At 51.3% G+C, this 23,173-nt stretch overlaps 7 protein-coding genes across 7 annotated transcripts; 4 read left to right on the top strand and 3 right to left on the bottom strand.

Moving 5' to 3' along the window:
- Positions 1–1,002: 1,002 nt before the first annotated feature.
- On the bottom strand, positions 1,003–1,401 carry PG985_010998 (uncharacterized protein; the record flags this gene model as incomplete). Its single annotated transcript, XM_066830765.1, has 1 exon — positions 1,003–1,401. The coding sequence occupies one exon, from the start codon at positions 1,399–1,401 to the stop codon at positions 1,003–1,005; it is 399 nt and encodes a 132-aa protein (XP_066681447.1).
- Positions 1,402–4,147: 2,746 nt separating this feature from the next.
- On the top strand, positions 4,148–6,790 carry PG985_010999 (uncharacterized protein; the record flags this gene model as incomplete). Its single annotated transcript, XM_066830766.1, has 7 exons — positions 4,148–5,030; positions 5,168–5,251; positions 5,325–5,593; positions 5,818–5,930; positions 5,981–6,441; positions 6,498–6,653; positions 6,711–6,790. 7 exons carry the CDS (start codon positions 4,148–4,150, stop codon positions 6,788–6,790), a joined length of 2,046 nt encoding a protein of 681 aa, XP_066681448.1.
- Positions 6,791–8,451: 1,661 nt separating this feature from the next.
- On the top strand, positions 8,452–8,727 carry PG985_011000 (uncharacterized protein; the record flags this gene model as incomplete). Its single annotated transcript, XM_066830767.1, has 1 exon — positions 8,452–8,727. One exon carries the CDS (start codon positions 8,452–8,454, stop codon positions 8,725–8,727), a length of 276 nt encoding a protein of 91 aa, XP_066681449.1.
- A 2,146-nt stretch (positions 8,728–10,873) lies between these two features.
- Positions 10,874–13,468, top strand: PG985_011001 (uncharacterized protein; the record flags this gene model as incomplete). Its single annotated transcript, XM_066830768.1, has 10 exons — positions 10,874–11,713; positions 11,773–11,803; positions 11,863–11,946; positions 12,000–12,264; positions 12,316–12,415; positions 12,472–12,602; positions 12,667–12,892; positions 12,959–13,109; positions 13,179–13,322; positions 13,389–13,468. 10 exons carry the CDS (start codon positions 10,874–10,876, stop codon positions 13,466–13,468), a joined length of 2,052 nt encoding a protein of 683 aa, XP_066681450.1.
- A 1,520-nt stretch (positions 13,469–14,988) lies between these two features.
- PG985_011002 (uncharacterized protein) lies at positions 14,989–18,095 on the top strand (the record flags this gene model as incomplete). The annotated part of the gene is made up of 10 exons (XM_066830769.1): positions 14,989–15,623; positions 15,684–15,831; positions 15,892–16,150; positions 16,204–16,331; positions 16,391–16,554; positions 16,630–16,907; positions 16,955–17,080; positions 17,143–17,249; positions 17,309–17,797; positions 17,853–18,095. The coding sequence occupies 10 exons, from the start codon at positions 14,989–14,991 to the stop codon at positions 18,093–18,095; spliced, it is 2,577 nt and encodes an 858-aa protein (XP_066681451.1).
- A 1,266-nt stretch (positions 18,096–19,361) lies between these two features.
- On the bottom strand, positions 19,362–19,757 carry PG985_011003 (uncharacterized protein; the record flags this gene model as incomplete). The annotated part of the gene is made up of 1 exon (XM_066830770.1): positions 19,362–19,757. One exon carries the CDS (start codon positions 19,755–19,757, stop codon positions 19,362–19,364), a length of 396 nt encoding a protein of 131 aa, XP_066681452.1.
- A 315-nt stretch (positions 19,758–20,072) lies between these two features.
- Positions 20,073–21,719, bottom strand: PG985_011004 (xylosidase : arabinofuranosidase; the record flags this gene model as incomplete). The annotated part of the gene is made up of 1 exon (XM_066830771.1): positions 20,073–21,719. One exon carries the CDS (start codon positions 21,717–21,719, stop codon positions 20,073–20,075), a length of 1,647 nt encoding a protein of 548 aa, XP_066681453.1.
- Positions 21,720–23,173: the final 1,454 nt, after the last annotated feature.

The following is a 23,173-nucleotide window of genomic DNA, read 5'->3' on the forward strand; positions in this document are numbered from 1 at the left end:
TGACCTGTCATTCTGGTAATAATTATGTGAGGCAGGACCAGAGGTAAATATATAGCCCAAGGATAGAAGACAGAGATACAGTATATGTTTGCTACGATTCCATAACCGTATATGCGTTGGTTATTACCTTGCTGTCGCGGTACGGACATGTCTTTGAGTCCTTACTGGTAATGGCCAAGACCCGCCTAACAGTGAAGCCCATTTGGGCGCAGGTGACAACCAGGACAAAGAACCGAGAAAGGCAGTCGGCATCCTACAGACTGGACCAACGCGGCCCTTGATCACTTACCGAACCGTGAGGGTGCTAAATTTTCCTGAACCTTCATCATGTCCCATAGATTCTCAACATTCCAACATCAAACATTAAACGTGTAGTTCGCACTCGGAAGCGGATCAGAAGGAAAAACAACACAACGATCCAGCACATGGTGAGATAAAGGGGGCACCCCGTCCATCGCGCCGTTGGTTGAATGGTCTAGATGGAAACCCGAGTCAGGTGGAAACCCCAGGTTGGTTGGATTTTGGCGCTAGCAAAATGGCCAGCCAACTGTCCAATTTCATCTCCAGACGACAATGAACCATCATGATACGAAAGTTTAAGTAGGAAGCGGGTCTGCTGTTGGTTGCCATCGCGGTTGGGTCTCCTGAGGAGGAACGTGGATTTGTGGGGAAGCAGCGGAGCCGCCAACCATGAGCAGACGGGACCGTCGAAGGATCATCACAGCATGGTCAGCATTCTTGTCAAGACGAGGAAGATTTATTAGCCTGGATACCCAAGAGCGGCCAATGATCAGACTTTTTAAGTTCTCAGAACACCCAACATAAGCGCCGTTCCGCACTGCACCGAGGATAGAAGTGAAGGGTGTGACCCGTCCAAGAATAAGCTATGCAATTGGAGACTCGTCTTGGATAATATTTCGAAAACTATTTCATTCCACGCTTCAGAATTGTGCCCATAGTTGCAAAATCACACGCTAATCCTGTCCTGATAACCTCGACACCTCACTCAAACACCGTCACGGCTGCCTTGCTCACCAGTCTCGTACCCTCTGCCGACGTGTCAACACTGACAAAGTTGCAATAGTCGACGGTCAAACCCGACGCATCAGCTTTTGAAGCCCATTCTGCTTCCAGTGGATACGCATGGATGGCCGGGAAGACACAAAACCTCACAGCCCGCGGCGGGTCCAGCACCGTGCCCTCCCCTCTGCCACCGAGTCCCCTGCTTTGCTGCCACATCTCCATGCTCTCCAACCCGACCAGACTCATGGTATTTGGGTCAAAGCGTGCCCCCGTCGGGACGAAGTCGGCTCGGTACCTCTGGCCTGTCTGCAGTAGAAGTGCCTTGAGACTCAGAGTCTTGGCAAAGATCTTCTGGAACATCGACCGTGTCGGTGACATTGCATTCTGTTGAACCTGCGCGAAAGGACCATTCTCTTCGTGAACTTGAAGTTGGCAGACTGTCGAAAGCGTTTCCTCCAACTCGCCAGCCAATGTCTTTGATGCTCTTTGGAGTTGCGATTCCACCAGTGGGTCTTCTCTCACCCTTTCGTGAGCTGAACGGTCGGTTTTCCTCAAGGCTTCCAAGCCTTCTGTATTACAATTGTTTGTCAGTATGTTGCTTGTATGTTGGGGCAACGGAGTCTAGCTCACCGCGCAGGAGAATAGTCTCGCGGTACTTTGCCAGGAGATAACAGCTGCCACCTAGCAAGCCTAGGTCACTATGCTCAAAGACGTTCATGAAGACACTCGCGGCTATTAAGCATCGCAATATCTCAACCTTTCCGGGAGGCTGGGCACACATAATTGCCATCCAGGACTCCTGGTTCGCTGTAGAAGCCCTCTGGATTAATGGGACCAAGGGAGATTCCTGGTCCCAAATGTTCGGCAACGGAGGACAAGCCTCATCGCCACTCGCCAACGACAAACAGATCTGATCTATTCCAGAGAGAAGCTGATAGAACTCAAGCTTGATGTCCCGTTCCGTTGGCGGGTGGACTCCTTGGCCCATCCTAGCGTCAACCAGCCGTGCACTCTGCATGTCAGCAACCTGCCTCTTTAATTGTAACACCAATCTTTCAAGATTGTCACGCTCATGACTGCAGTTGCAAGACTGGATCGGCTGGGACTCTGTGTTTGCTAGTGCACTGTGTATACCGTGTAGGCTCCTGTTGATTTCGTCGACGGCAATACCAAAGCGTGTGTTGTCCATGGGAGAGTCCACCAGTCGCCCGGAGCCAATGTCACTCGGAGGCGATGATAGACCAGAACTGCATGGGGATGGGACAGTATCGCCATCTGGTGTCTGGTCGCACTGAGGTCGTTGTTGAGATATCGCATAGTTGCTATTTGCTGCTACAGAGGTCATTTGTAACAAGACGCCGTTTTCTTGGGCTACCGTTTCGTTCGACACGCGCTCAGTGAGTTCAAAGTATGGTTGCCGGCCTTCAAGAGCACTGGTCTCGATGTCGCCCTATACCATTATGAGTTCAGCTCAAAACAGGCGATAGGCCAAGTTTTGCGTACCTGTAAAAGTGGCTGTGGCGATGCTCGTGGCGATGCTCTTGGCGATGATGGCGGAGATTCACTGTCCACACAAATCGCACGTCGAGCAGAGGTTGCTGATGGCAGTTTGACCAAATCATTTGCTTGGCTCGAAGTCATGAGCGTTTGCTGTGAAGTTCCAGCGTTTGAAGACAAGACCACTTCCAATCCAGACCCATGATTAAGTTTACCAAGAATCTCGGGCGATCGAGAGAGTAGGGAGGACCTGATCTCAATGACACGGACCTGCAATTGAGTGCCATCAAAATTATGCAGACAAGTTGTTCCCTTCTCCAGAAGAACAGGTGTATATGGAGGTCGGCGATTGTATGCCTTAATGATTCCCCTTAATTTCTGATCGAGCTGGGCCCAAGTGAAATCCTGAGTGGTGATGTGCTTCATGTAGTTTGGTGCTGTCTGCCTGAAGGCCACCCCGGTCTCCAGGCAGTGGTCAAGCCAAGCCAGTACATGGGCTTGTACCGGGTTCGGATCCCCATTGCGCTTTCGACAGACCGTAAGTTCCGACTTGGAGCTTTTGTCGTCCTTATGGGTGCTTTGCCGCTTCCGCTTCGCCATTTTGGGTGTTCCTTGAAGTATCGAATGCGAACAAAGTTGAGATGGATGGGAGCAACCGGGGATGATGTGTTCGTCACCTTGGGCGCGTTAGAACTGCCGTGAATGTTTGTGAATGATTGATCACAATCTTGCCTCGACATGCACCTACTGCAGCTTAAGATGAAGCGGCGGGGGAGGGCTAGCTGCATTTTGTGGGTCTCAGGGGTAATTGCCCAATTGCTGACCTTTGCCAGTGTTTGCTTTTTTACTTCGCCTTCTTCCAGCAACCCGGAAACCGCCTTAGCACGTACGACGCAACAGCCACCGGCTACATGCCCATCGACGGATTGGTTGGAAAAAACTTGTTCCCTTGGTTCATCCATATGTACCTACTGATGAAAACTGTGACAATGGATGCTTTGTCAAAGCTCCAGGGTAAGCAAGACCGGGGGGTGAGAGTTTGTCGCGTTGGCTGCTCTCCAAGAGTCTCTGTTTCATCAACCTCCTTCTCTATCCTCACCACGCTCCATGACCTGGGTTTGTCATTACATTTGGCCTTGGAGGTACTGCCGTTAATACCAATCGCCTACATCTTTCCATATGCCAGGTCGACCTAAAGATGGATTGGGGACCCCCTGCGGACAGATTGACCTCCAATGCTGGGTCTTTCCTTTCATTCCGCAGGCCCAGCCTGGATTCCGGATCAGTCGAGTCCTTGAGATTCTCTGACGCAGAACCGCAAACATCAACCAAAAGACCTGCTTCAAATACGTCAAATGAGTCTGCCAAAAGGCGAGCATTCTCCGTCGCTAGATCAACATCTTCTTCAAAGTTGCCAAATACCAGCTCGGGTTTATTCTGCACCCCGAAGCCTTCGCCCTTCCGGGCGCCGTCAAGGTCTATTGCTGGCCCTTCCAGGCAACCACCTTCAATGCAGGCATTTTCTGATTTCTCAAGACATTCGACTGTGGTTCAAGGGAGTCCACGCTCTATCGAAGATGCATCCATCCCGAGACCTGGCCCAGCGCTTTCTAGTTCCTCATTCACCATGACACCACCTCCCCTCTTCAATCCGCCATCCGCCATCCAGGTTAACAGGCCAGAGTCCCGCCAATCGTCCCGTAGCCTTGGTACCCACAGTCGTGTCATACTTGCTTTCGACTTTGGTACTGGCTACTCGTCGGCCTCGTATGTCTTGATTGATCCAGGACCTACTAGTGTCTCCTCGATCTTGGAAAAGGTCCAGGCAATATACGATTACCCCGAATGTAACAGGAATCGAGACGATGTCTCATCTCACCAAGTCCCAACCGAGCTCATATATTCCTTGGGCGGTCCTCCGGCGAGAACGACGCGCCAAACTCGCGCTCGTGTGGATGAAGAGGATGACCCGTTTCCAGATTGGGACAGAGATAATCAGTCTGTATCATCTTTCGACAGTTTGAACCTTCGCCACGACCGGAACGAGTGCTATCGATGGGGGTACAGTGTACATCAGGCCTGGCTAGAGGTTTCCACAGTCCAGTTCAAGAAGTTCAAGTTGCTACTTCAGGATGATGTTGAAACGGCGGGTGTACGCGAGAGGCTTCATCGTGACCTCGAAACTTTGGCTTCTAGGGGAAGAAGAAAGAAACCGATTGATCTCATCGTCGATTTCCTTACACCTTTCGTTGCGCACGTCAGAAATTCGCTCGAAGAAAAAGGCCACTACGCTGGCACTGATAAGGAAATTGTGATGTGTATCCCGACAATCTGGTCACAGAAGGCTTGCCGGAAAATGCACCTTGCACTAGCTAAGGCATTTGAGTCTGCCAAATTCGAAGGAGTCGAAGTCGAGCACAACTCCATCAAAAACCTGTTCATTGTATCGGAACCGGAAGCCGCCGCAGAAATAGTTTTGCGAGAACATGTCGAAATCAGGGTGAGCCGAAGTACGCTTCCTCCCATTCGACCGTTGCTGACGATTCAAACCAGACAGGCCATCGACTAGTATTTGTTGACGCTGGTTGGAAGCCCGTTTCAACAACATCATATAATTAACGGAATAAGATGACTGACATGTTGTTAGGCGCTGGAACAGTCGACTTGATAACGTATCTTGTCAGTTACGAAGAGCCACTCCGGCTGAAAGAAGAGGGCGCCCCGCCTAGCGGTAAGATCATAAACTCTATCTATGAGCCTTTCATAATCAATCCATGCACTCTGACCCGTTCTAACTCATATAGGCGGAATGTGTGGCTCAGGCTTCTTGAATGAGAGTTTCCAAGCTTACATACTTGGTCTATTGAAGAAGCACAGAGAGATGAGTAAAAAAGACGACGAGTTTCTGCAACGCAAAGCAGAAGAGATAACTTGGACCCATTTTGAATTCGAGTTGAAGCGAAGCTTTGATATCTATGAGGGTCCATCTCCGAGGTATCGCCATATACGGACCAATGGGGTGATAGACGACAGAGCGAATGGCTTCGCCAACGACTATGTGATAGTCCCCCTAGTAAGTTGGGTGCACCCGAGAACCACCACTCTGATTAAGCGTTAACAAACTCGCCGTAGTGAAGATATCCGACAAATATTCCTGAAATGCTTCCATGCGATATGGGCACTGGTTGAGGGACAACTCAAATCATGCAAAGCAAGAGGCAACCGAGCAGATGTAGGCAAAGCAACGACCAGAAACATGCGGTGTAACACGAAAGCGCCTTTGCTTACTCGTCACAGAAAGTTGTGTTGATAGGTGGTTTCTCGGCCTCCCGTTCCCTTCGAGCCTATCTGAAACGATCGTTGGCAAACTACGACGGAGGGCGCACACAACTGATAACCCCAAAGATGAAGTCAGTAACTGGGATCGCAGCCTCAGACTCACATACTAACATTCATGCAGCCACGGAACTACAGTTTCCAGTGGGGCCGTCATTCGTGCTTTCGACAAAACACATGGGCCACAGCGTTTCGCGCGATCTTCATACGGTCTTCTGCGTCATCTTCCCAAGGATGTTTACGATTCCAAACATCAGAAGCGTAACCACCACGACGCGAACGAGCGTACCACACCGGCCCCTTGTACAAAGGAGCCGTATGTGCGAAACACCATAGAATGGTTCATTAAGAAGGTCTTCTTCCTTTCCATCTCTTTTGGTTCCATCCTAGCCCCGGCATCGTTACTGATCGGAGTGATCGCGGCACAGAACGACATGATACCCGAGGATTGGACGAGGAAACCGATCCGATGCCAACATTTTGTGACGCATTGTGCAGACCCGAATCTGGTCGTCTGGGAACGACTCTACGTCTCAGATCATGCAACGGAGTCCTTCTACAAGAAATCCCACCCACGAAACAAAGGTACTTGACCCATTGTCCCCTTATGTGGCGCGTGCTCGTGCTGAAATCATGGCCAGGTTGCGAGCACATCGGGTGGATTGAAGTTGACATGACCTTCTTGAAACACGAAGGGCTGCTCGAGCTCAAACCAGCACCTGGAGGCTGTGATGGCGACTACTATTACGAGGTGGAGTTCGACCTGGTGATGAAGGTGAAAGATCGGGACTTGCAATGTGAGAGTTTTCCCTGCTTTCTCAAGTTGATGCTACTAGGTTGCTAACGTACCGAAGGCTTCGCAAAGTATGGCGATAGGACGTTGCGAGAATGCCAGATCAACATTGCATCTGCATTTGCGGCCGGAGTGCAGTGAACAGGGTTTGATTCCATCCAGAGTAGATTGTCGGATGTATTTCAATATCAGTTGCTTATGTTGGAAAGGTTGAAGATGATGGGATGGACTCAAACTGGAGACAGCTTGTTCGCCATGCTACTTTGCGTTCTGTCAGACCGGGTTTGTTACGTATCAAAGCTCAATGATTGCAAGATTAGCCATCAGTCTCACTGGCAACCACCTTCATGCCTTCAACCTATCTAAATGGTTCTAGTCAGTCTTAAAAAGTCCATGTCGTTCTCTGAAATACTAAAGCGTCACCGTTATCTATCTAAGTTACCTACATAACTGAACTTTCAACCCAACACGTAGCTGCACTTCACTTATGTACCTACCAAAAGCAACTCTGCCGTGTGACCTCATTGGACAAGCTCAGATACCACGATGAAGGAAGATTGCGACGCCGACGCGCCTGGTCTGAGACGGCTTAACCTATTCAAACACTTCAACACAGATTACTTCGCTGGCCCTCACTGTCCCGAACTCTGCTCCGCACCCTATTTCCAGCCGACTGCATATGTACCTTGAGCCTACTTACCGTCTCTCCATCGCCAAAGCCCCAGCTCCCATCTATGCCGGTCCACTTGCAGTGACTTGTTTTATGTTCGCACTCATGGGACCTGCAACCTCGTAGCCAACACACATCTTGCAACTCAAAAGTCGAAGGTGGTTCAACTAAGCTTTGTCAATTTGCCGCTGTGCCGCTCCTTCCCGCGGCGGGAATGTCAAGGTTTGCGGCGGAACTATCTATAATATGTACCAAGGGTTGCCAAGCGTATGTGCTGCGTTGATTCCGTCTCATGTTCAACGGATTTCCCTTCTTCCACAGATAGCGCCAACTCTGGATTTGGCGCAGATTCTTTTCCTACATGTATAAAATGATATACATCAAATGTCTTCTAAAGAACTTCAATCGTAGGTGGGTTTGACTGGCTCGTTCCTTTAAAGGATCATCACGCCTTTGCAAAGCATGGTCTCGCCCTCAGTCCAGCTCGGGCGACCGTACTGAGACTCTGAAACCGCAAAGTTGCTGTAGTTGATCAAGCACTCGCTCAGCTCCGTATCTACACCATCTATCTTGGGCCTGGGCTTGGCGTAGATGATGGGGAACACACATTGTTTGACTTTCTTGGCGTTGGGCCGATCGAAGTCGTTTTCGAATGTCATGGACTCACGGTCTATGGCTTCTCCGTTGAGGACGAATCGGGCAGTGTAGTTCTTGTTGCTCATGACCATGTCGGCCTTCAACTTCAGTGCATCGACGTAGATAGGTGTGAGGCAGTCGGCCACGATGTTGGTGGGCATGGACAGCGGCGCTAGTAGTTCCGTCACTTCACGAGCCAGGCCCTCGGCCTTGATCTTTACCAGATCATGGAACGGCTTCTTTTCCTCATCCACATGCCAGACTTGCCTCTCTTTGAGATAGTTCTGCATTGCGACCCGTTCCTTTGCGTACAACGCCTTTGCACCCTCTGTTCAGATGTGTTAGCTGAGATGGCCTTGTCCCCAACATTTAGCCATTGACAGAATCGTTGACGACATTACGTACCTTGCTGAAAGCAGACCTTGCGGTACTCTGTTAGCATGGGCGAGTTATCATGCCCTGTGTAGCGCGATGGAAAGTCGGACTCGAATACAAAATGGAATATATGCGCAGTAATGAACCCCCGGAAAAAGTCGACATCCTCTTCGTCAAGCATGCCCAATGCTCTTGCTCCATGTATGAATGCAGTTCGGGTCAGGAGCTCAATCTTCTTGTCGCGCCTGGTATCGTCGCCGGAGGGCGTCAAAGTCTCTTCCAGGTTCGAGAGTTCGAATGGATGGCAGGCGTCCAGGATGGCGTCCTGAAGGCCCTTGAATCTGCTCGCAAGGTTGTTGTCGCGAAGCTGAAGCCGTCCATTTTCCGCATCTGCTAATTCTTCCTCCATCTTGTTCTGTGTAATGAAACGATCAGAAAGCTGCTGGTACTTGGTGCGGAGTAACTGCTCGTTATTGGCGGGTGAAGAGAGTATCATCCTGAGAGACGAGCTCGTATGCATTTCAGCCAATGCTTTGTTCTTTTGGTGGGAGTACATCTGCCAAACCCGGGCATTCTCTTGCGCAAGAGGGTTTCTTCCAGGCCCTCCAGCAGTATGGTTCTGAGATTGGACAACTCGGAATCCAGACACCACCGTTGATCTGGCCTGGCTGTTCTCTTGTTGCGACTCCGGGTTTTGCTCTGCAGTGGAGCCTCCCTGGGGGCTTTCTTGGATAGTCGTTGCGCGGTTGAACACCGGGACGTCCTCTAGATCCTCCAACCCTTCGTTGTTGATCTGTCTAGGAGGGGTCGGGTTAATAGCAAGAGGTCGCAGATCCCGCGGACTTTCTTGCTGTCGTGGCTCTTGGCTAGAAGCCTCTGAATGTGGTTCCGATGCAACCATCGATGCAGAGTGCGGGACTTCTTGCTGTTGCTCTACGGCCCTCCGGGGCTGTGGTGACTTTGCTGGGATGATAGGTCGGACAGACCTTCTAACAAAGCCCTCACGACTCGGTTCTTCGACTGATAGCTCATCTTCGCCCAAATCTCGACTCTGGCGGATTTGTGTGGCGAGGCGGGCTCTCTTGGGAGCGGGTAATTCAGCAGTAGACTAAGGCTCATTTATTAGCATCGCATCGATAAACGGACAAGATAAGTTAATTAGACGAACTGATTGTGGGCGCTTCTTGCGGGGGCTTCGCGAGGGACCGGGACTGGCAGCATCACTCGATCCCTGGGACCCGCCACCCACGTATTCGCTTTGTGATGACAAGAGAAGAGTGGACTCATCATCATCACCATCGTCATAGCGCATGTCGACATCATTATGAGCTTCGTCGTATTCGTCATCTTCGTCCTCTTCCTTGACCTCTGCTTCCCCGGCGTCATCGGACTGGGCCAGTGAAGCTTTGATGTCCGCGATGAGGTTTGCCATCGGAGTATCGCCGGTCAGATTGGGGACGATGGAGCTGCCCTCAATTAGTAGGGAATCCATACATTGCTTTCGGTATCTGCTCGGCAACTTGGCTCTGATTTCTGGGCTGGTCTGATCATCAACTTGCTTTTGGGCATAGTTGGCCATGTGGAGATAAACCTGTGTCCAGCTGTTGAAATGCTTCTTGTCAGTGGTGGAGTTGAGGCGCTCGACAATTGTATTTGTAAAATCCTTGTTGGTATCGATGCAGTGATCGAGCCAAGCGAAGGCTTGCGCCGTGGCCTCTTCGGGCCAACGCTGACCGCCCCCCATGGCGTGGTGATGGAGACTAGTTGATGGCAGGGTCGTAGTTCTCGAGCAGACTGTAGTGAAGCGTGATTTAACAACTGCGATGTAATGATGGACAAATTGGTAGGCTCTGTCGAACATTGAGTGGGAGGAGATGTGGTTGTGTCGGTGGTAACAACAGGGAAGGAAGAAGATGAAAATTGGTTGCGTTAATCTGGATCAGGGTTTTCAAACCTAGAGGCTTTTACTCTTTTCAGATATGAGCTGATTGTTGTTTACATGGGTTTGAGAAGACAATTCTTCCTTAGGTGTGAGATGTTGGTGTTGTGAAGGTGGGTTGCTAGCATTCAATGTTGATGTTGAGGAGACAATGGGGCCGGGAGATGCACCTCACAGTTGAGCTTTGTGGAAATCAATGCCTCAGTATGATTTGATAAGGCCTTTTGTTTTCCAGGAACCTGCACGATAAGGAATCACTCACTCTTCACATTCACAGCTGATTAGAGGTTGGCCAGGCATTTGTTTTATTGTTTCCCACTGCCTCCTCACCATAGCTCAATTCAGCAACACAACCAAACATTTTTTGCACCCTGGCCTTAGCCGGGATAACAAGCAAACAAATCCATTTATCTGATGCAGAGAAGCTTCAAGCTTATAACCCTTCACCTCTTCAACTTTGCTTGACCTCCCCGGCTGATGTTTGTGCTTGCATTCATCCGCATGCCTGATCTCTTATTATTGAGCAAGTCTTTGCCAAATGCTTGATACATCTCAAACAAAAACAGACGACACATCGCATCGACTTGAAAGCATCCCGACCACAATGTCTCTTGACATTCCAATGGTCGATGCGCCAGAGGCTCAGGCTGATGCCATCCCCTCTGAACCGAAATTGGTCATCCTGACCATCGATTTTGGTACGTCTAACACTGCACAACAGTATGTTGTTCTTGAGCCACACGAGATCGAGGACCGCACCGAGGTATCCCCCACGAGAATTCGGGCCATCACCAACTACGACGAGGACCTCTACAACCCTACCTACGACCTGATGAGGAACGAGGTACCAACCTCGATTCTGTATCCCCCAGATCCCGATTTCCGCCAATCTGATCCTCGTTTTGGAAATGAGGACGTAGATTGGGATGGCGACTACCGAAACTGGGCCTTGTTTGGGTACGAAGTCGATGGACTACATGAGTCAGCTGATGACAGGCCTCGCCAAGGAAAAAAACTGCCAATGACAGAGGAAAGAGTGGACTCTTTTAAGCTCCTCTTCCAGGATGACGAGGCAACCCAAGAGGTTCGTGACAAACTTGAGCCGATCATTCAACGGCTTCAAGACACCCGCATTATCCCTCGAGGAGCACCTCAAGTGGCTATTACTGCAGACTTCTTTACTCGCCTACTCAGCCATACGAAGTATCAGTTGAAGTCACGAGAGGGACTGGAAGATAACTACAAGATTGAGGTTGTTTTATGCGTCCCTGTGGTTTTCAGACTGGCGGCCTGCATGGACTTGCAAAAGGCACTGGCCAAAGCATTGTGTCGAGTAAAGCTCGGTGGGCTTGACTGCTCCGAGGATTACATCCCTCGGTTTTCTATGATTACAGAGCCTGAGGCAGGTGCTGAATGGGCATTGAAGCAGTATGAAGACATTGAGGTAAGCAGCAAGAGCCAGATGCTGATTGGGTATTCGATTTGGTTACTGACGTCCGACAGAGAGAATCTCGCATTCTCATATTGGATTCCGGTGAGTAATCGTATCCTGTCATGCACCACTATCCAAAACTGATCACTGGTGCGCTGCAGGTGGTGGTACTTCTGATACAAGTCTTTATCAGACTGGTGCTTCGTTGCCTCTTCGTCTGGCGAGAGAGGATGCCCCCCCGACAGGTGAGAGCATACATGTGATTCCAAGAAGAACGGGCGTGACTAAACCCTCCTAGGCGACCTCTGCGGATCCAACATCTTGAATGGAATGTTCTACAAGGAGGTTCTACGGCGATTGGAAAAAGGAGCTCCTCAGCTTGCGACAACCCGTGGAACCACTCTGTCGGAAATTGCCCGAGAGATCACCTGGGAGCAGTTCGAGCAGAAAAAGAGAGGATTCGACATGAAGGCACCGAGACAGGCTTTCACTCTCTATAAATGCGTTGGTCTGGCATCAAGCAAGGAGCATAATTTCGCGAAAAATATGCTCAGAGTCCCTCAGTATGTTGTTACCCTTTCCTGGGCCTGATGTCTGACTGACCCGAGAGACAGTGATGTAATTTCCGACATGTTCGAAACATGCCTCCAAAAGGTATGGAACTTGGCAGTGAAGCAGCTGGATGAGGCTAGAGAAAGGGAGAAGCCGGTCAATGTAAGTTCACTTACCCAATTGCTCAGAGCGAAATATCCCAACTAATGGCTGGGTAGACCATTATCATGATGGGCGGATTCAGCCGCTCCGTGTCGTACCAGAACTTCATCCAGGAACACGTAAACGAGTACAACCTCACTTATAAAGCGAAGATCAAGCTTCTGGGAGTTGCACCGGATCCAATTGAGTAAGCACATCAACACCGAGTTCCAGCGTCAATACGATTTCAAGCTACTAACTGCAAGGTCTAGTCCAACTGCTATCGCACAAGGCGCAGCCTTGCGGGCCCTGAACCAAGCTGCCGAACCCGCTAGGGCACTTCCTTTGTCATATGGTATCCTTCGCCACATTGAAGACCATGAGATGGCCGTGGATCACAGATATCTCCCGCCCAAGATTCATAGAGGCAGATCGAAATACACGCAGCTCGACGACAAATGGTGGTTCTTTGACCGGATTGTCTGGTTCGCCCAGAAGGTAAGCATAAACAATATTTTTAGCAATAGTTGGAATGTCTTAGCGTGTCACTAACACCAACTCAAGGGCGAAAACGTCGACGAGAATTGGTCTTTCTCTATCGGATGCGAACACGTCTTCCGTCACAGTGCGCCCAAACTCCTCTGCGAAGAGCTGATTTACATGTCCGACCGCATCATGGAATCTGGCTACTCCAAAGAAAACAAGCGGAACAAGGGTAATTGTGTCCTGAACATCCCCATCGCTGACTTGAAAATTGCCATGCTAACATAGAGGGAATGAACAGGTTGTCCATGCATTGGAACTATCGTGGCGGACATGACGTCTCTCCGTGATGAGCGAGTGATCTTGCCTGAGCAGAATGGTCCAAAGACCTGTTGGCGTGTCTCCTTCGACCTGGTCATCCGTGTCAAGGGCCTCAACCTCGAGGGTATGTAAATTCCTACTGGTTCCGCCGTGTTTTCCCACGACTATGGACAAGCTAACGATGTACTAGCCGAAGCAAGATTCAGAGGTGAGAAAAAGGGCCATTGTATCATCAACATGGCCCCAGCTATCGTCGCTAGAAAGAAATAAACGGAAGCGAAGACCAAAGATGGCTACCAAGAATGGCTCGATGGCCACAGGCGAGCTGGCGACATAAACACTGGCTGGAAAGGAAAGACCAGAAAACAAGAAAACATTGTCGACATGCATGAGTTATTTTATTGGCAAATCGGGTTGCCATGAAGAGCAGGGAAATTGTACATTAGCATTATCGCATCAAGCGAGGGTGCATCGACGTGCTTACTGCCGGGGCACAATACATGGCAGGCTGCTATGGACCAGCCACAAGACACTGGGTCATCGGAGCGGCGGATTATGTCGCTCATGGGACTGAACCCATTGGTTTACTGAGACCTTTGTGTACAATTATTGTATAATAGTTCATCAGGATGCAGATAGTTGACGCAAGCGCCCATACAGCGATTTGCGACAAAGGACATCTTTCTCAATTGACTCGTAGCAAATCTGCATTGCTGTTCGTCAACATGCCAAAATCAATGCGAGATAACTGCAAGATTCCCGGTCGCTTAGGATCTATACAATCTCATTTTGGGCAACTGCGATTTGGTCGAGCTGCTCATTCCAATTGAGGTGGTAGATCTTACACTTGTGCCTTCAATTCCACACTTGCGGCTGGCTACCAGGCTACTGTCGGGCGCCATTTCCCTTGCATGCAATTCCCGTCACTGCAACAGGGTGAGTAAGGAGTTGGCGAAAACTTGACAACTTAACAGACCCAAATCACCTGCATATGCAGAGTGCCCGACTTCTATTTCATCTACATAAATTTGCATAGAAATACTTTTATTCGGGTCTTGATATCATCAGGCTGCATGTTGATTATTGAGACCCCCAAGTCACTGCTCACGATTCTGTGTGGGATGTATGGTGGCCCTTTCAGCTGCGGAAGACTGCCGCTAGCCCACCTGGCGCGATGGCCTACCCCAATCAAACGGACGGACAATCATGATTCGCAAATTACAGCGCATTGAGATGGTGTGCATACGGCTGCGACCCCAGAGTGCGCCTCAATTCGCATATGCGAACTGCTATGGCTCCATCTCGTCTCCAATTCCAAGCGAGGAAGACTAGGAATCGCGTGATTGGTGTCGTACTCAACCAATGCCACCGACTCCTCTTTCTGCAAGTGCTGATGCAGTGCCACCATCGCCAGTACATTGAGCGAATCACTGATTGCGGTTGGTGGTTATTGGTTGACCAACATGCAGGTGTCATTTTCAGCTCATTCACTGCTTATCGTGGGGGCGGGAAACCCCTGTTGGCCCTGTCTGTTACCATGCTAACACGCTGCAGCGCAGTTGTAGGTGTGCTAGAGCTCGGCCGCTAACATTTCTACTTTGATCAGTAACACACCTCCCGTCATCCCTGACCACACCACTCCAACCCTTGACAATGGCATTGCTCAGCCTGATTTTCTGGCCAAGGGTTGTTAAAAAGACATGGGGAAAGACCCAAATTCTGAGCGGTGGGTAGGTTGTCGTATGTCCATGCATTTACTCAATTCCCACTGCAACAAGTGAAGCGCTATAATGGCGCCCAACGGCACTACCTTGTCTCCCGAGATGACGGATCACTGGCCAGATTGTCGATGGAAAATTGCAGATTCCACAGACGCCGGGTATCCAAACGAGCCTTGGGCGCATTCACAGAATGTCCAGCAGTCCTTTTTCAGCGCGCGATTCAGTAAGAGGAGGGTGTTCCTGGAGCATCTTACCCCTGAACGTAAGGAACGAATTGAGCATGAGCTCGATCGCATTGGGAAGGTTCGCAGAAGATTTGTGATTGATGACAACAAGAAGGCACTGATGGAGACCCTAAGGAGCACACTCGATGATTGGCGCAAATGCGTGGCTACCGGCAAGGAAGCAATGATGGAACAGATTGACAAGGAGGCGCTGCTCAAAGGATACTACAAGTCAAACAGGCATGAAAGGGAATGTGAAATCCTCCGCAGATGCAATGTCTCAGCGCCTGGAACTGAGGATCAGGCGATGGTTATACATGGCCGATCAAAGCGTCGACAATCAAAAGCTAAGATCGGAAAGGCGCGTGGAACCAAAGCTGAGGCACAACAAGCACCAAAGACTCTTCCGATTGCAGAGTCGGTAGAAGAAGAGAAGGTTGACGAGCCTGAGCCTTTGTATGGTCTCAAAGCATGCGCAATGTACTTCCAAAAGGTGGAAGGAGAAGAATCTGCATGGAGCGGATGAACAAGTGATCACAGCAGTTATGGTGGATATACATTCCCTAACCAGAAGATTGCCATGCACAAGATTTTGGAGAGTACCGAGAACAACCCCCTTATGGAGCGATGCCCCATGGATTGCATACGTTACTTCCACTTTCCAACGAATAACATGGAGTGGATAGAGGTAAGACTAACCTTGGGGTCATCGAGATTGTTGCATGTGCTAAACCCCGTCTCACAACAGAGGGCCATTGCAAGATATTACAACGAGGAGCCAAAACCGCTTGACGACAAGCACCATGCCTACAGGCCAGACGGGAGGAAAACAGAGAAACTGTTGTCGCGGGAGTTTTGGCGTGGCCAGATGCATGGCAGCTCGGCATATGGCTCGAACTCGAGGACCGAGTTGGGAAACGCTTCGTATCCAGCGGAGGACTGGGCAAGAAAGGGAGGCCCAATCCACGCAAGACACATGCGTTCAAAGTGTGCCATAATACCCAGAGGTGAGTCACTAGGATATAGTAAAACTGGTTCTGGCTAACATCATCATGTTCAGATACCATGTCACAAAGTGGACTCCGCCAAGGCTCAAGTGCACCAACGTTACGTGAAGGGAGTACCTCTTCTGGGAGCAACTCCAATCCAGAACGGCCCTTCACAAGAGGTAAAAATATCGCGCTATTCGTGAGTACAATGGGGTCAATAACGTGGTGGGGAAAAAAGGAGACTAACTTCAACTGAAGTTGCCCTACATGCACTGGGAAACGAGCAGCCGCAGAGCCAAGATGGTTGAAGTGATAAACGAAACTATCGACCACAAAAAGAAAGACCCAAAACTTCTTGATATTGCCAAGAAGATAAGAGGGAAGAGTACGAGCAAGGTGAAAACTGAGCCAAAGCCATGGAAGTAAGTTGATCCTACCCACTCGTTTACAGCGAGTCTTCAATGGGAGAACGCCGTATGCTGATTCAGTGTTTGCAGACGGCTTTTAGCGACCTACTTGTTCACACTGGCTCAAGTTGCTGAGCAGATGGACTACGAAGCAGACGAAAGGCTGCTCCGAGACTTTGTCAAGGCAGACCCACCATTGCATATCCGACGTACGCTTGATCAGTACTACTTTGTTACTCTTGACGATACAAGCCAGCGGGACAAGGACCAGGTGGTATATAGGGGTACGCTGGACAAAAAGAGGGAAACTAAATCGCAAAGTCGCGTTGTTATGGTCGACCAGCTTTGGCTGTGGATTTTGGATGATAGTAAGCTACTAAACTCATGGCCGATAGGATAGTACTTACCCTGGCAGATACAATTATCACGTCATTCCCAAGACGCTGGGGCAGGAATAAGCCTGATCCTTCAGGTGTGCACAAAAGTCTGCGGGAGCGTTTTGAAGCCCACCCGGAGGATATAAGATCCATCCATCATCTAGGTATGCCACCAAAAAGTCTCCGTTTGTTCACTTCGATTTGCGCTGACTTAAGCCTTCTCCAGCTTTGATTATTGTTGACCAATGTTCCCGTGTTTTCTTTGACCGCACCAAGCCTCTTGACCAACGTCCAGAGGTTATGGACATCTTTGCGTCGGCAATAGCTCATGTGGTAAGATTGATCCCTCCTGGATCTCCCTTAATTCGAACATAATCACTGAAAGCTGGCAGGACCAAATGACGGCAGTAGCTTACGACACATTCTGGCGCAACACAAACCTTTATAACAAGGATCCGCTCCGAAAGGTCGTGGGCACCAAATATCTTGATATCAACCCTGAAGGGGCCCTGCTGAAAGAAGCACAAGATATTGCGGAGGAGCTGAAGATGATGAAGCGCATCTACAACGAGCAGCTCAAAGTGGTCAAAGACTTCAAGCGGCATCTGATCCATCCACAGGGGAGGCAAGTGGGGAAAGGGGATAGCGCTAGCCAGCTCCAAAAGTTGTTGCTGGACTTGATCGAGCCCAAAGACAAGCAAGAAGACGGCGACGAGGAGGAAAACGACGATCCTGACACCACAAGGCCCAGGCGAAGCCAATCCAGGAGCCAGGTCGCGGACGAGACTCTCCATGAGGCCGAAGGGGTGCTGGAGTTGGTTAAAAGCAGAAGAACAGAGATTATTGAACTGGAGCAATCTGTGTTGCATACCTGCAGACAGGTAAGTCTCGCAGCTTGAAATACGAGGAATGCTCAGCTAATACAGCATGATGTAGCTCGAAGGGTTTCTGACCCTGAAACAGCAGCAGGCTTCCATCGTAGAAGCGAAGGCAGCTCTGGAACGCGCTGAGGAGAGTGTGAAACAAGGCCGGGCGATTATGGCCTTTACAATTGTTACTATTTTCTTCGCAAGTGCTCCATTCCCGTACTCCCCAACCCCGAATTTCTACACCGACTTACTAACATGTTATGCCCTTGACAGCTACCGCTGGGTTTCTTCGCAGCCTTCTTCGGAATGAACAACGACGACATCAATGAGGCGAAGTGGATGACGCTCAACGATCAAGTCACATATATGTGTAAGCTAAATCTCCGCGGGCCGGTACTCCAAGCCTATCCATCCAAACATCTAACAGTCGGATAATCAGTCTCACTATCTACCGTGGTAATTGTTTTGTCGACCTCCATTGCCTTTTACCCCACCATGAAGCCCTTCCTTGTTCCTATCATCAAACCCAGTCAAGTCATATACGATGTTCTGCGATCGTTGTACGGAATTCTCGTGAATTCGAACGGCGAGACAAGCAAAAGACGGGAGATGAAGGTATTACTGCGCGAAGTACAGAGAAGGATCGACAAGAGAGACGCTGATTTGCAAGCGCCGCCCAATTTGCAGGACGAAAAAGAGAAGTTAGGGGAGCCGGAGAGCACTGTCAGGCTCATGGAGATTTTTGCATGGCTTCCCAAGGGAAGACTGAGGGTACCGAAGAAGGGCGTGAATGGTTCCTTACCTAGATAGGCCATTATGTGTGGTTTCTTCTTACTCTTTCTTTCTTTTTCTCTTTGCCTTGCCGATATGTAATGTTAATATCAGTTTACTACTTCGAGATCGACCTTGCAGGCGACTGGAGTGATGATTGGGGAGCCCGCGCTCGTAGAATTGCAACTGAGAAGAATACCTATTTTGAATATTGAATGATACGACTTCGGTTGGATTTCTTGGGTTCAGATTACACGAAGCATGCTGACGGGTGATGTAGCTTTGCGCATCCCCGTATTCGTGCTCTTTATGTGCTTGGCTCTTTGCTTTTCCTCTTGCTTCCAGTGTTCGGGACCTATCATATCCTGCAGCAATAAGCAACTTCAGGTAACGTTCCATGGAACTTGCAAGGCATGTACGAGGTGGAAATGTGCTGCATGTAATCATCGTACGTGCATGCAGTCACTTAGGCTAAAAGGGGACGCCTCGCCTGGGCCCTGGAGCTCGCATCCTGCAGCTGGAGCTCCGTGCGTGCCATTCAATCGAATGGTCGCTGTACGTAACAGCAGCCCTTGATCGTGCAACCTCAGGCGAGATCAGGCATGAAGGAAATAAGAAAGATGTCATGCTGCAGAGTTATAAATCACGAGCCCACCCTTCTCTTCCTATGATGCATTTGAGACATGCGTTTTTTTGTCTCAAGGGCCCGTTTTGTATCCCCCCAACTTGCGAACAATTAGGAATTCGATTTAAAGTAACAATGCAGCTCCTCAAATTTTCAGCGGTCTCCGGGCTGTTTCTGGTCTTAGGTGCCCTGTCCGCCACCATTGTCCCACCCCCGCCACCACTGGAAACCCGCGCCGCCCCTGCCTTCAAGGAAGCTGCTGCTGCTGTCGCACCCGAACCCACCACGCCCCCCTCCTCCTCCACGGCCGACGGAGAAGAGGACGACCCCTGCGCCCCGGATCCCTTCTGCGACCCCGCCTGGCCCGTGGGGTCCGTCTCGGTCGTCACCGACGCGGCCGCGGGCGCCTGCACGCCCGTCCTGTCGACCCGCTTCTACTCCCACGTCTGCGGCCGCACCACCTGGACCACGTCTACCACCATCACGAGCACGGCTGATTGCGGCGCGTGTGCGATCGGGACCCTCGCGCCGCTCGAGTTCAAGTATTACGTCCCTCGCTGCCCGCTGGGGGGTCATTATACTGTCTCCACGGCCGTGGTGCCGTCGACGAGGACGATGTGGGCTTGTGCGGCGACGGCTACTTCGTGATTCCTTCGAGGGGATGGGGGGCGTTGATTAGAAAATTAATGAAAACTTCAATTGGGAACGATGCAGTTTTGGAGTAGCATGCGTGGTTCTCGGGTCGACGAATGTTGAGGGTTGTGAAATTGGTAATCAGGCCCCAAGAGCATTTGGGCGGCAACATTTGGAGAGGATCGAAAAACACTGAATCTAGCGTCGGAGAAAATTTATCATTACTTGCATTAATCGAATCACATTGAATCAAACCCCTTAAGCAGATGTTGTCCCATCAGCAGGCACAAGGACACCGTAGTCAATGACCTGCGCGACGGGCTCGTACCGCCATCTGCCAAAGTAAGCGTCGAATGATTGGCTGCCGCCGTTGGTCGTCGCGTAGACGCCTAAGAGACCACCGGTCCCTGCCCCGTCTCCCGAGAGCAAGGCGGTCGTGTACACAGCCAGCGACACGGCTTTGCTGTTGTCGTCGTCGCCACGGCTGGCGAAGACCTCGTAGTGGCTCTCGTTCCGCGGCGAGATCCGGAGCCGGACTACCGCGTCGTCCTTCACCCATGCGCTAGGCACGGGCGTGATGACGGGTTCGGGGACCGGCGCGTACCTGACCGAATTGGCCCTGACCCGGAAGTACGGTTGCAGACCGATCGCTCTGGTGGTCGTCTTGCTGGTAGTGTTGCGCCCCTGCGGGGGCAGGTACACGACCCCGATGTCGACATGCTGATCCTGGTTCAGGAAATTGGAGACGCCGAACTCGTCGCCATCGGTGCGGCCGGCACCGCTTTCTGAGGGGAGGTGCAGGGCGACGCTGAAGTTGAAGTAGCTATGCTCCTGCCGGCGGAAGACGGCGCTCAGGCCCTCGACGCTAGCGTTGAAGGCCGCGTTGGCCGTGAGGTTGGCGCGCGACGCTTTGATGCGCAGCGTGTTGGGGTGGTCGGCCTCGGAGATGGCGAAGGTGTTGGCGTCGAAGGGGGCGCGCCAGTAGATCCAGTGGTGCGGGATCGCGGTCCCCGGCGCGAAGTCGACGGCGTCGGCCTCGCCGACTACGGGGCCATCGCCCTCGGAGACGGCTCCTACGGCGGTGGGTAGAGGTCCGCTCATGGTCCCGCGGACCTGCTCTGCGACTGGCCATTCCCCAGCGGGCCAGGAGACGGGGTATAAGACGGTCTCCCGGCCCATGGGGAATATCAAGTCGTTGTAGAGCTCCGGCCCGCCGCGGGTCGAAAGCGCGATGCCCCACCAGTTGCCCGCGCCGTCTTGAAAGAGGTCAGCGTGACCGACGGTCTGGAAGTAAGAGTCGGTCCCGCTGTTGGAGACGAGCGGGTTTTTCGGCGCCGGCTCCCATGTCGCGTTCGGTGCCAGAGTCCGCGATCGCGCCAGCGTCGCGCTATGGCCCAGCTGCGTGCCGCCCTCGGCCACCAGCAGGTAGTACCACCCGTCCTTGCGGTAGATATGGGGGCCCTCGGTGCTGCCGCTCCCGGTGCCGTTCCACAGGGCCCACGACCCGCTCGTCTTGCCCGTGGTCACGTCGAGGCGGCGCGCGACGATGGGGTTGCCCGACGACGCCATGACGACGGAGCCGTCCTCGTCGAAGAAGATGTCCGGGTCGATGGTCCGGGTGGGAGTGTCGACCCAGAGCCCGTCGGACCAGGCCGCGTCGTCGAACGGGTTGGTGGTGGTGAAGAGGACGAACCGCGGGAGCTCGACGGCGGTGTTGATCCACGCCGAGATGAGGTAGAAGGTGCCCTGGTGGTACCGCAGCGTGTTGGCGAACATGCCGGCGAACTGCTGGTTCGTCGCGGTGCGGATCTCGGGAAACTGGGCCACGCGGTTGCTGCTGTGGCTCGCGAGCTTCCAGGTCGTCAGGTCCCGGCTCGCGTAAATGGGATTCCCGGGAAAGGCCATGAATGTCGACGTCGTGCAGAAGGCCGTGTTGTTGTAGGGGCCTTCGGCGACGAAGACGCAGCTGGGGTCTGAGTGCCATCCCGGCAGGATGGGGGCCGGGTAAAGGGTATCATTGCGAAGGTATCCCGGTCAAGACTACTCAAACTTTACCCAAGAGATCAAGGTGGCACGAGACACTTGATGCAGGCAGTAGCAACACATTGTTATGCTGGATCGAGTCTTTATATGACGTTGCAGATGGTAAACAATCAGCGCTGGAGACTTGGGAATCTTGGCTCGATTCCGAACCGAAGAAACCGAGCTAGGATGACCTCCTCGGTCGAATTGTCCAGTGCTGCAACGACGGCCATCGCAGATCTCCATCGTATACCCCACACATAATAAGGTTTTGTGGGTAATGGTATAGATCATCTAGCGTCCGCTCCGGGATGTGGAGGAGGTGGGGTTCGTCGGTACTCGATCGCGAAGAGAACCGGGATCGTGCCTGTTTACTGTTGCATGCATATTGGACCTTTGATGATGTTTCTTCGCCTTGTCTTACGTAGTTCAATCTTAACTACCCTGTGCGTGGCATGTTTGGATATGCATTGTTGCTGTAATCAGACCATGCGATGTTGTCGTCACGGCCGCCTTGGAACTCAAGGCTCAACCGAACTTGCTTAGGTAATATAGCTACGGTAAGTTCTGAAAGGTCCTTGTACATCGCAATTGGGATCTGTGCATTGGTTCAACTTGAGTCGGTTGGTCTGTGACAGACCGGGTAAGAAGCTTAAGGAACACCTCACCAAATCAGCCAAGGTGACATCTACGATTCATCAGCCCCAACAATTGCTTTCTGTGTATACTATGGTAAGAATCTAATTGCTCACATGGTTCTTCCAGAATATTCCCCAAGGTCCCCAAGGTCTCCCTTTAGCCGCAGATGTATAGAAAGCAGAGTGCCCCGCAAAGGAATAAAAAGGGAAAACCCAGTTTAGCCTCCTCATAGACCACCTGTCCGAACCCAAGTCCGCTGACACCACACCGCAACAATCCGGTTATCCCTTCCGCCACCGAGATGAGATTGGCCACCGTCTGCGCCATTCTTCTGGCCGCTGAGACCAGCTGAACAGAGAGCGGCTCAATGAATTTGTACTCCGAACCCGGGCGCCGCGACACCGGTGTGTTGGCTAAGGATATCGCCATCACCGACGAATGCACAACCCCTGGATGAGGCCGCTGTCTCGGTCAAGTTTCATGGCGCTATGGGGAACGGCATTGCTTGGTTAAATGAGTCATATCTCGACTTCTGTAATTATGCCACGGGATCGCACTGCGGAGCTGATCTGGTGTGCGCGTATGATGGCCCGAAATGTAACGTATTCAATGTCATTGAGTGTATGAACCCTCGCGACCAGATACGGTCTGTCTTAATGCAAGCCATGACTCCGTTTTAGAACGCAAGAGGCGGTAAT

This window comes from Apiospora marii, assembly GCF_038362585.1.
Source record: "Apiospora marii strain CBS 49790 chromosome Unknown utg000007l_segment0_segment0, whole genome shotgun sequence".
In the NCBI taxonomy this organism is placed as follows: domain Eukaryota; kingdom Fungi; phylum Ascomycota; class Sordariomycetes; order Amphisphaeriales; family Apiosporaceae; genus Apiospora; species Apiospora marii.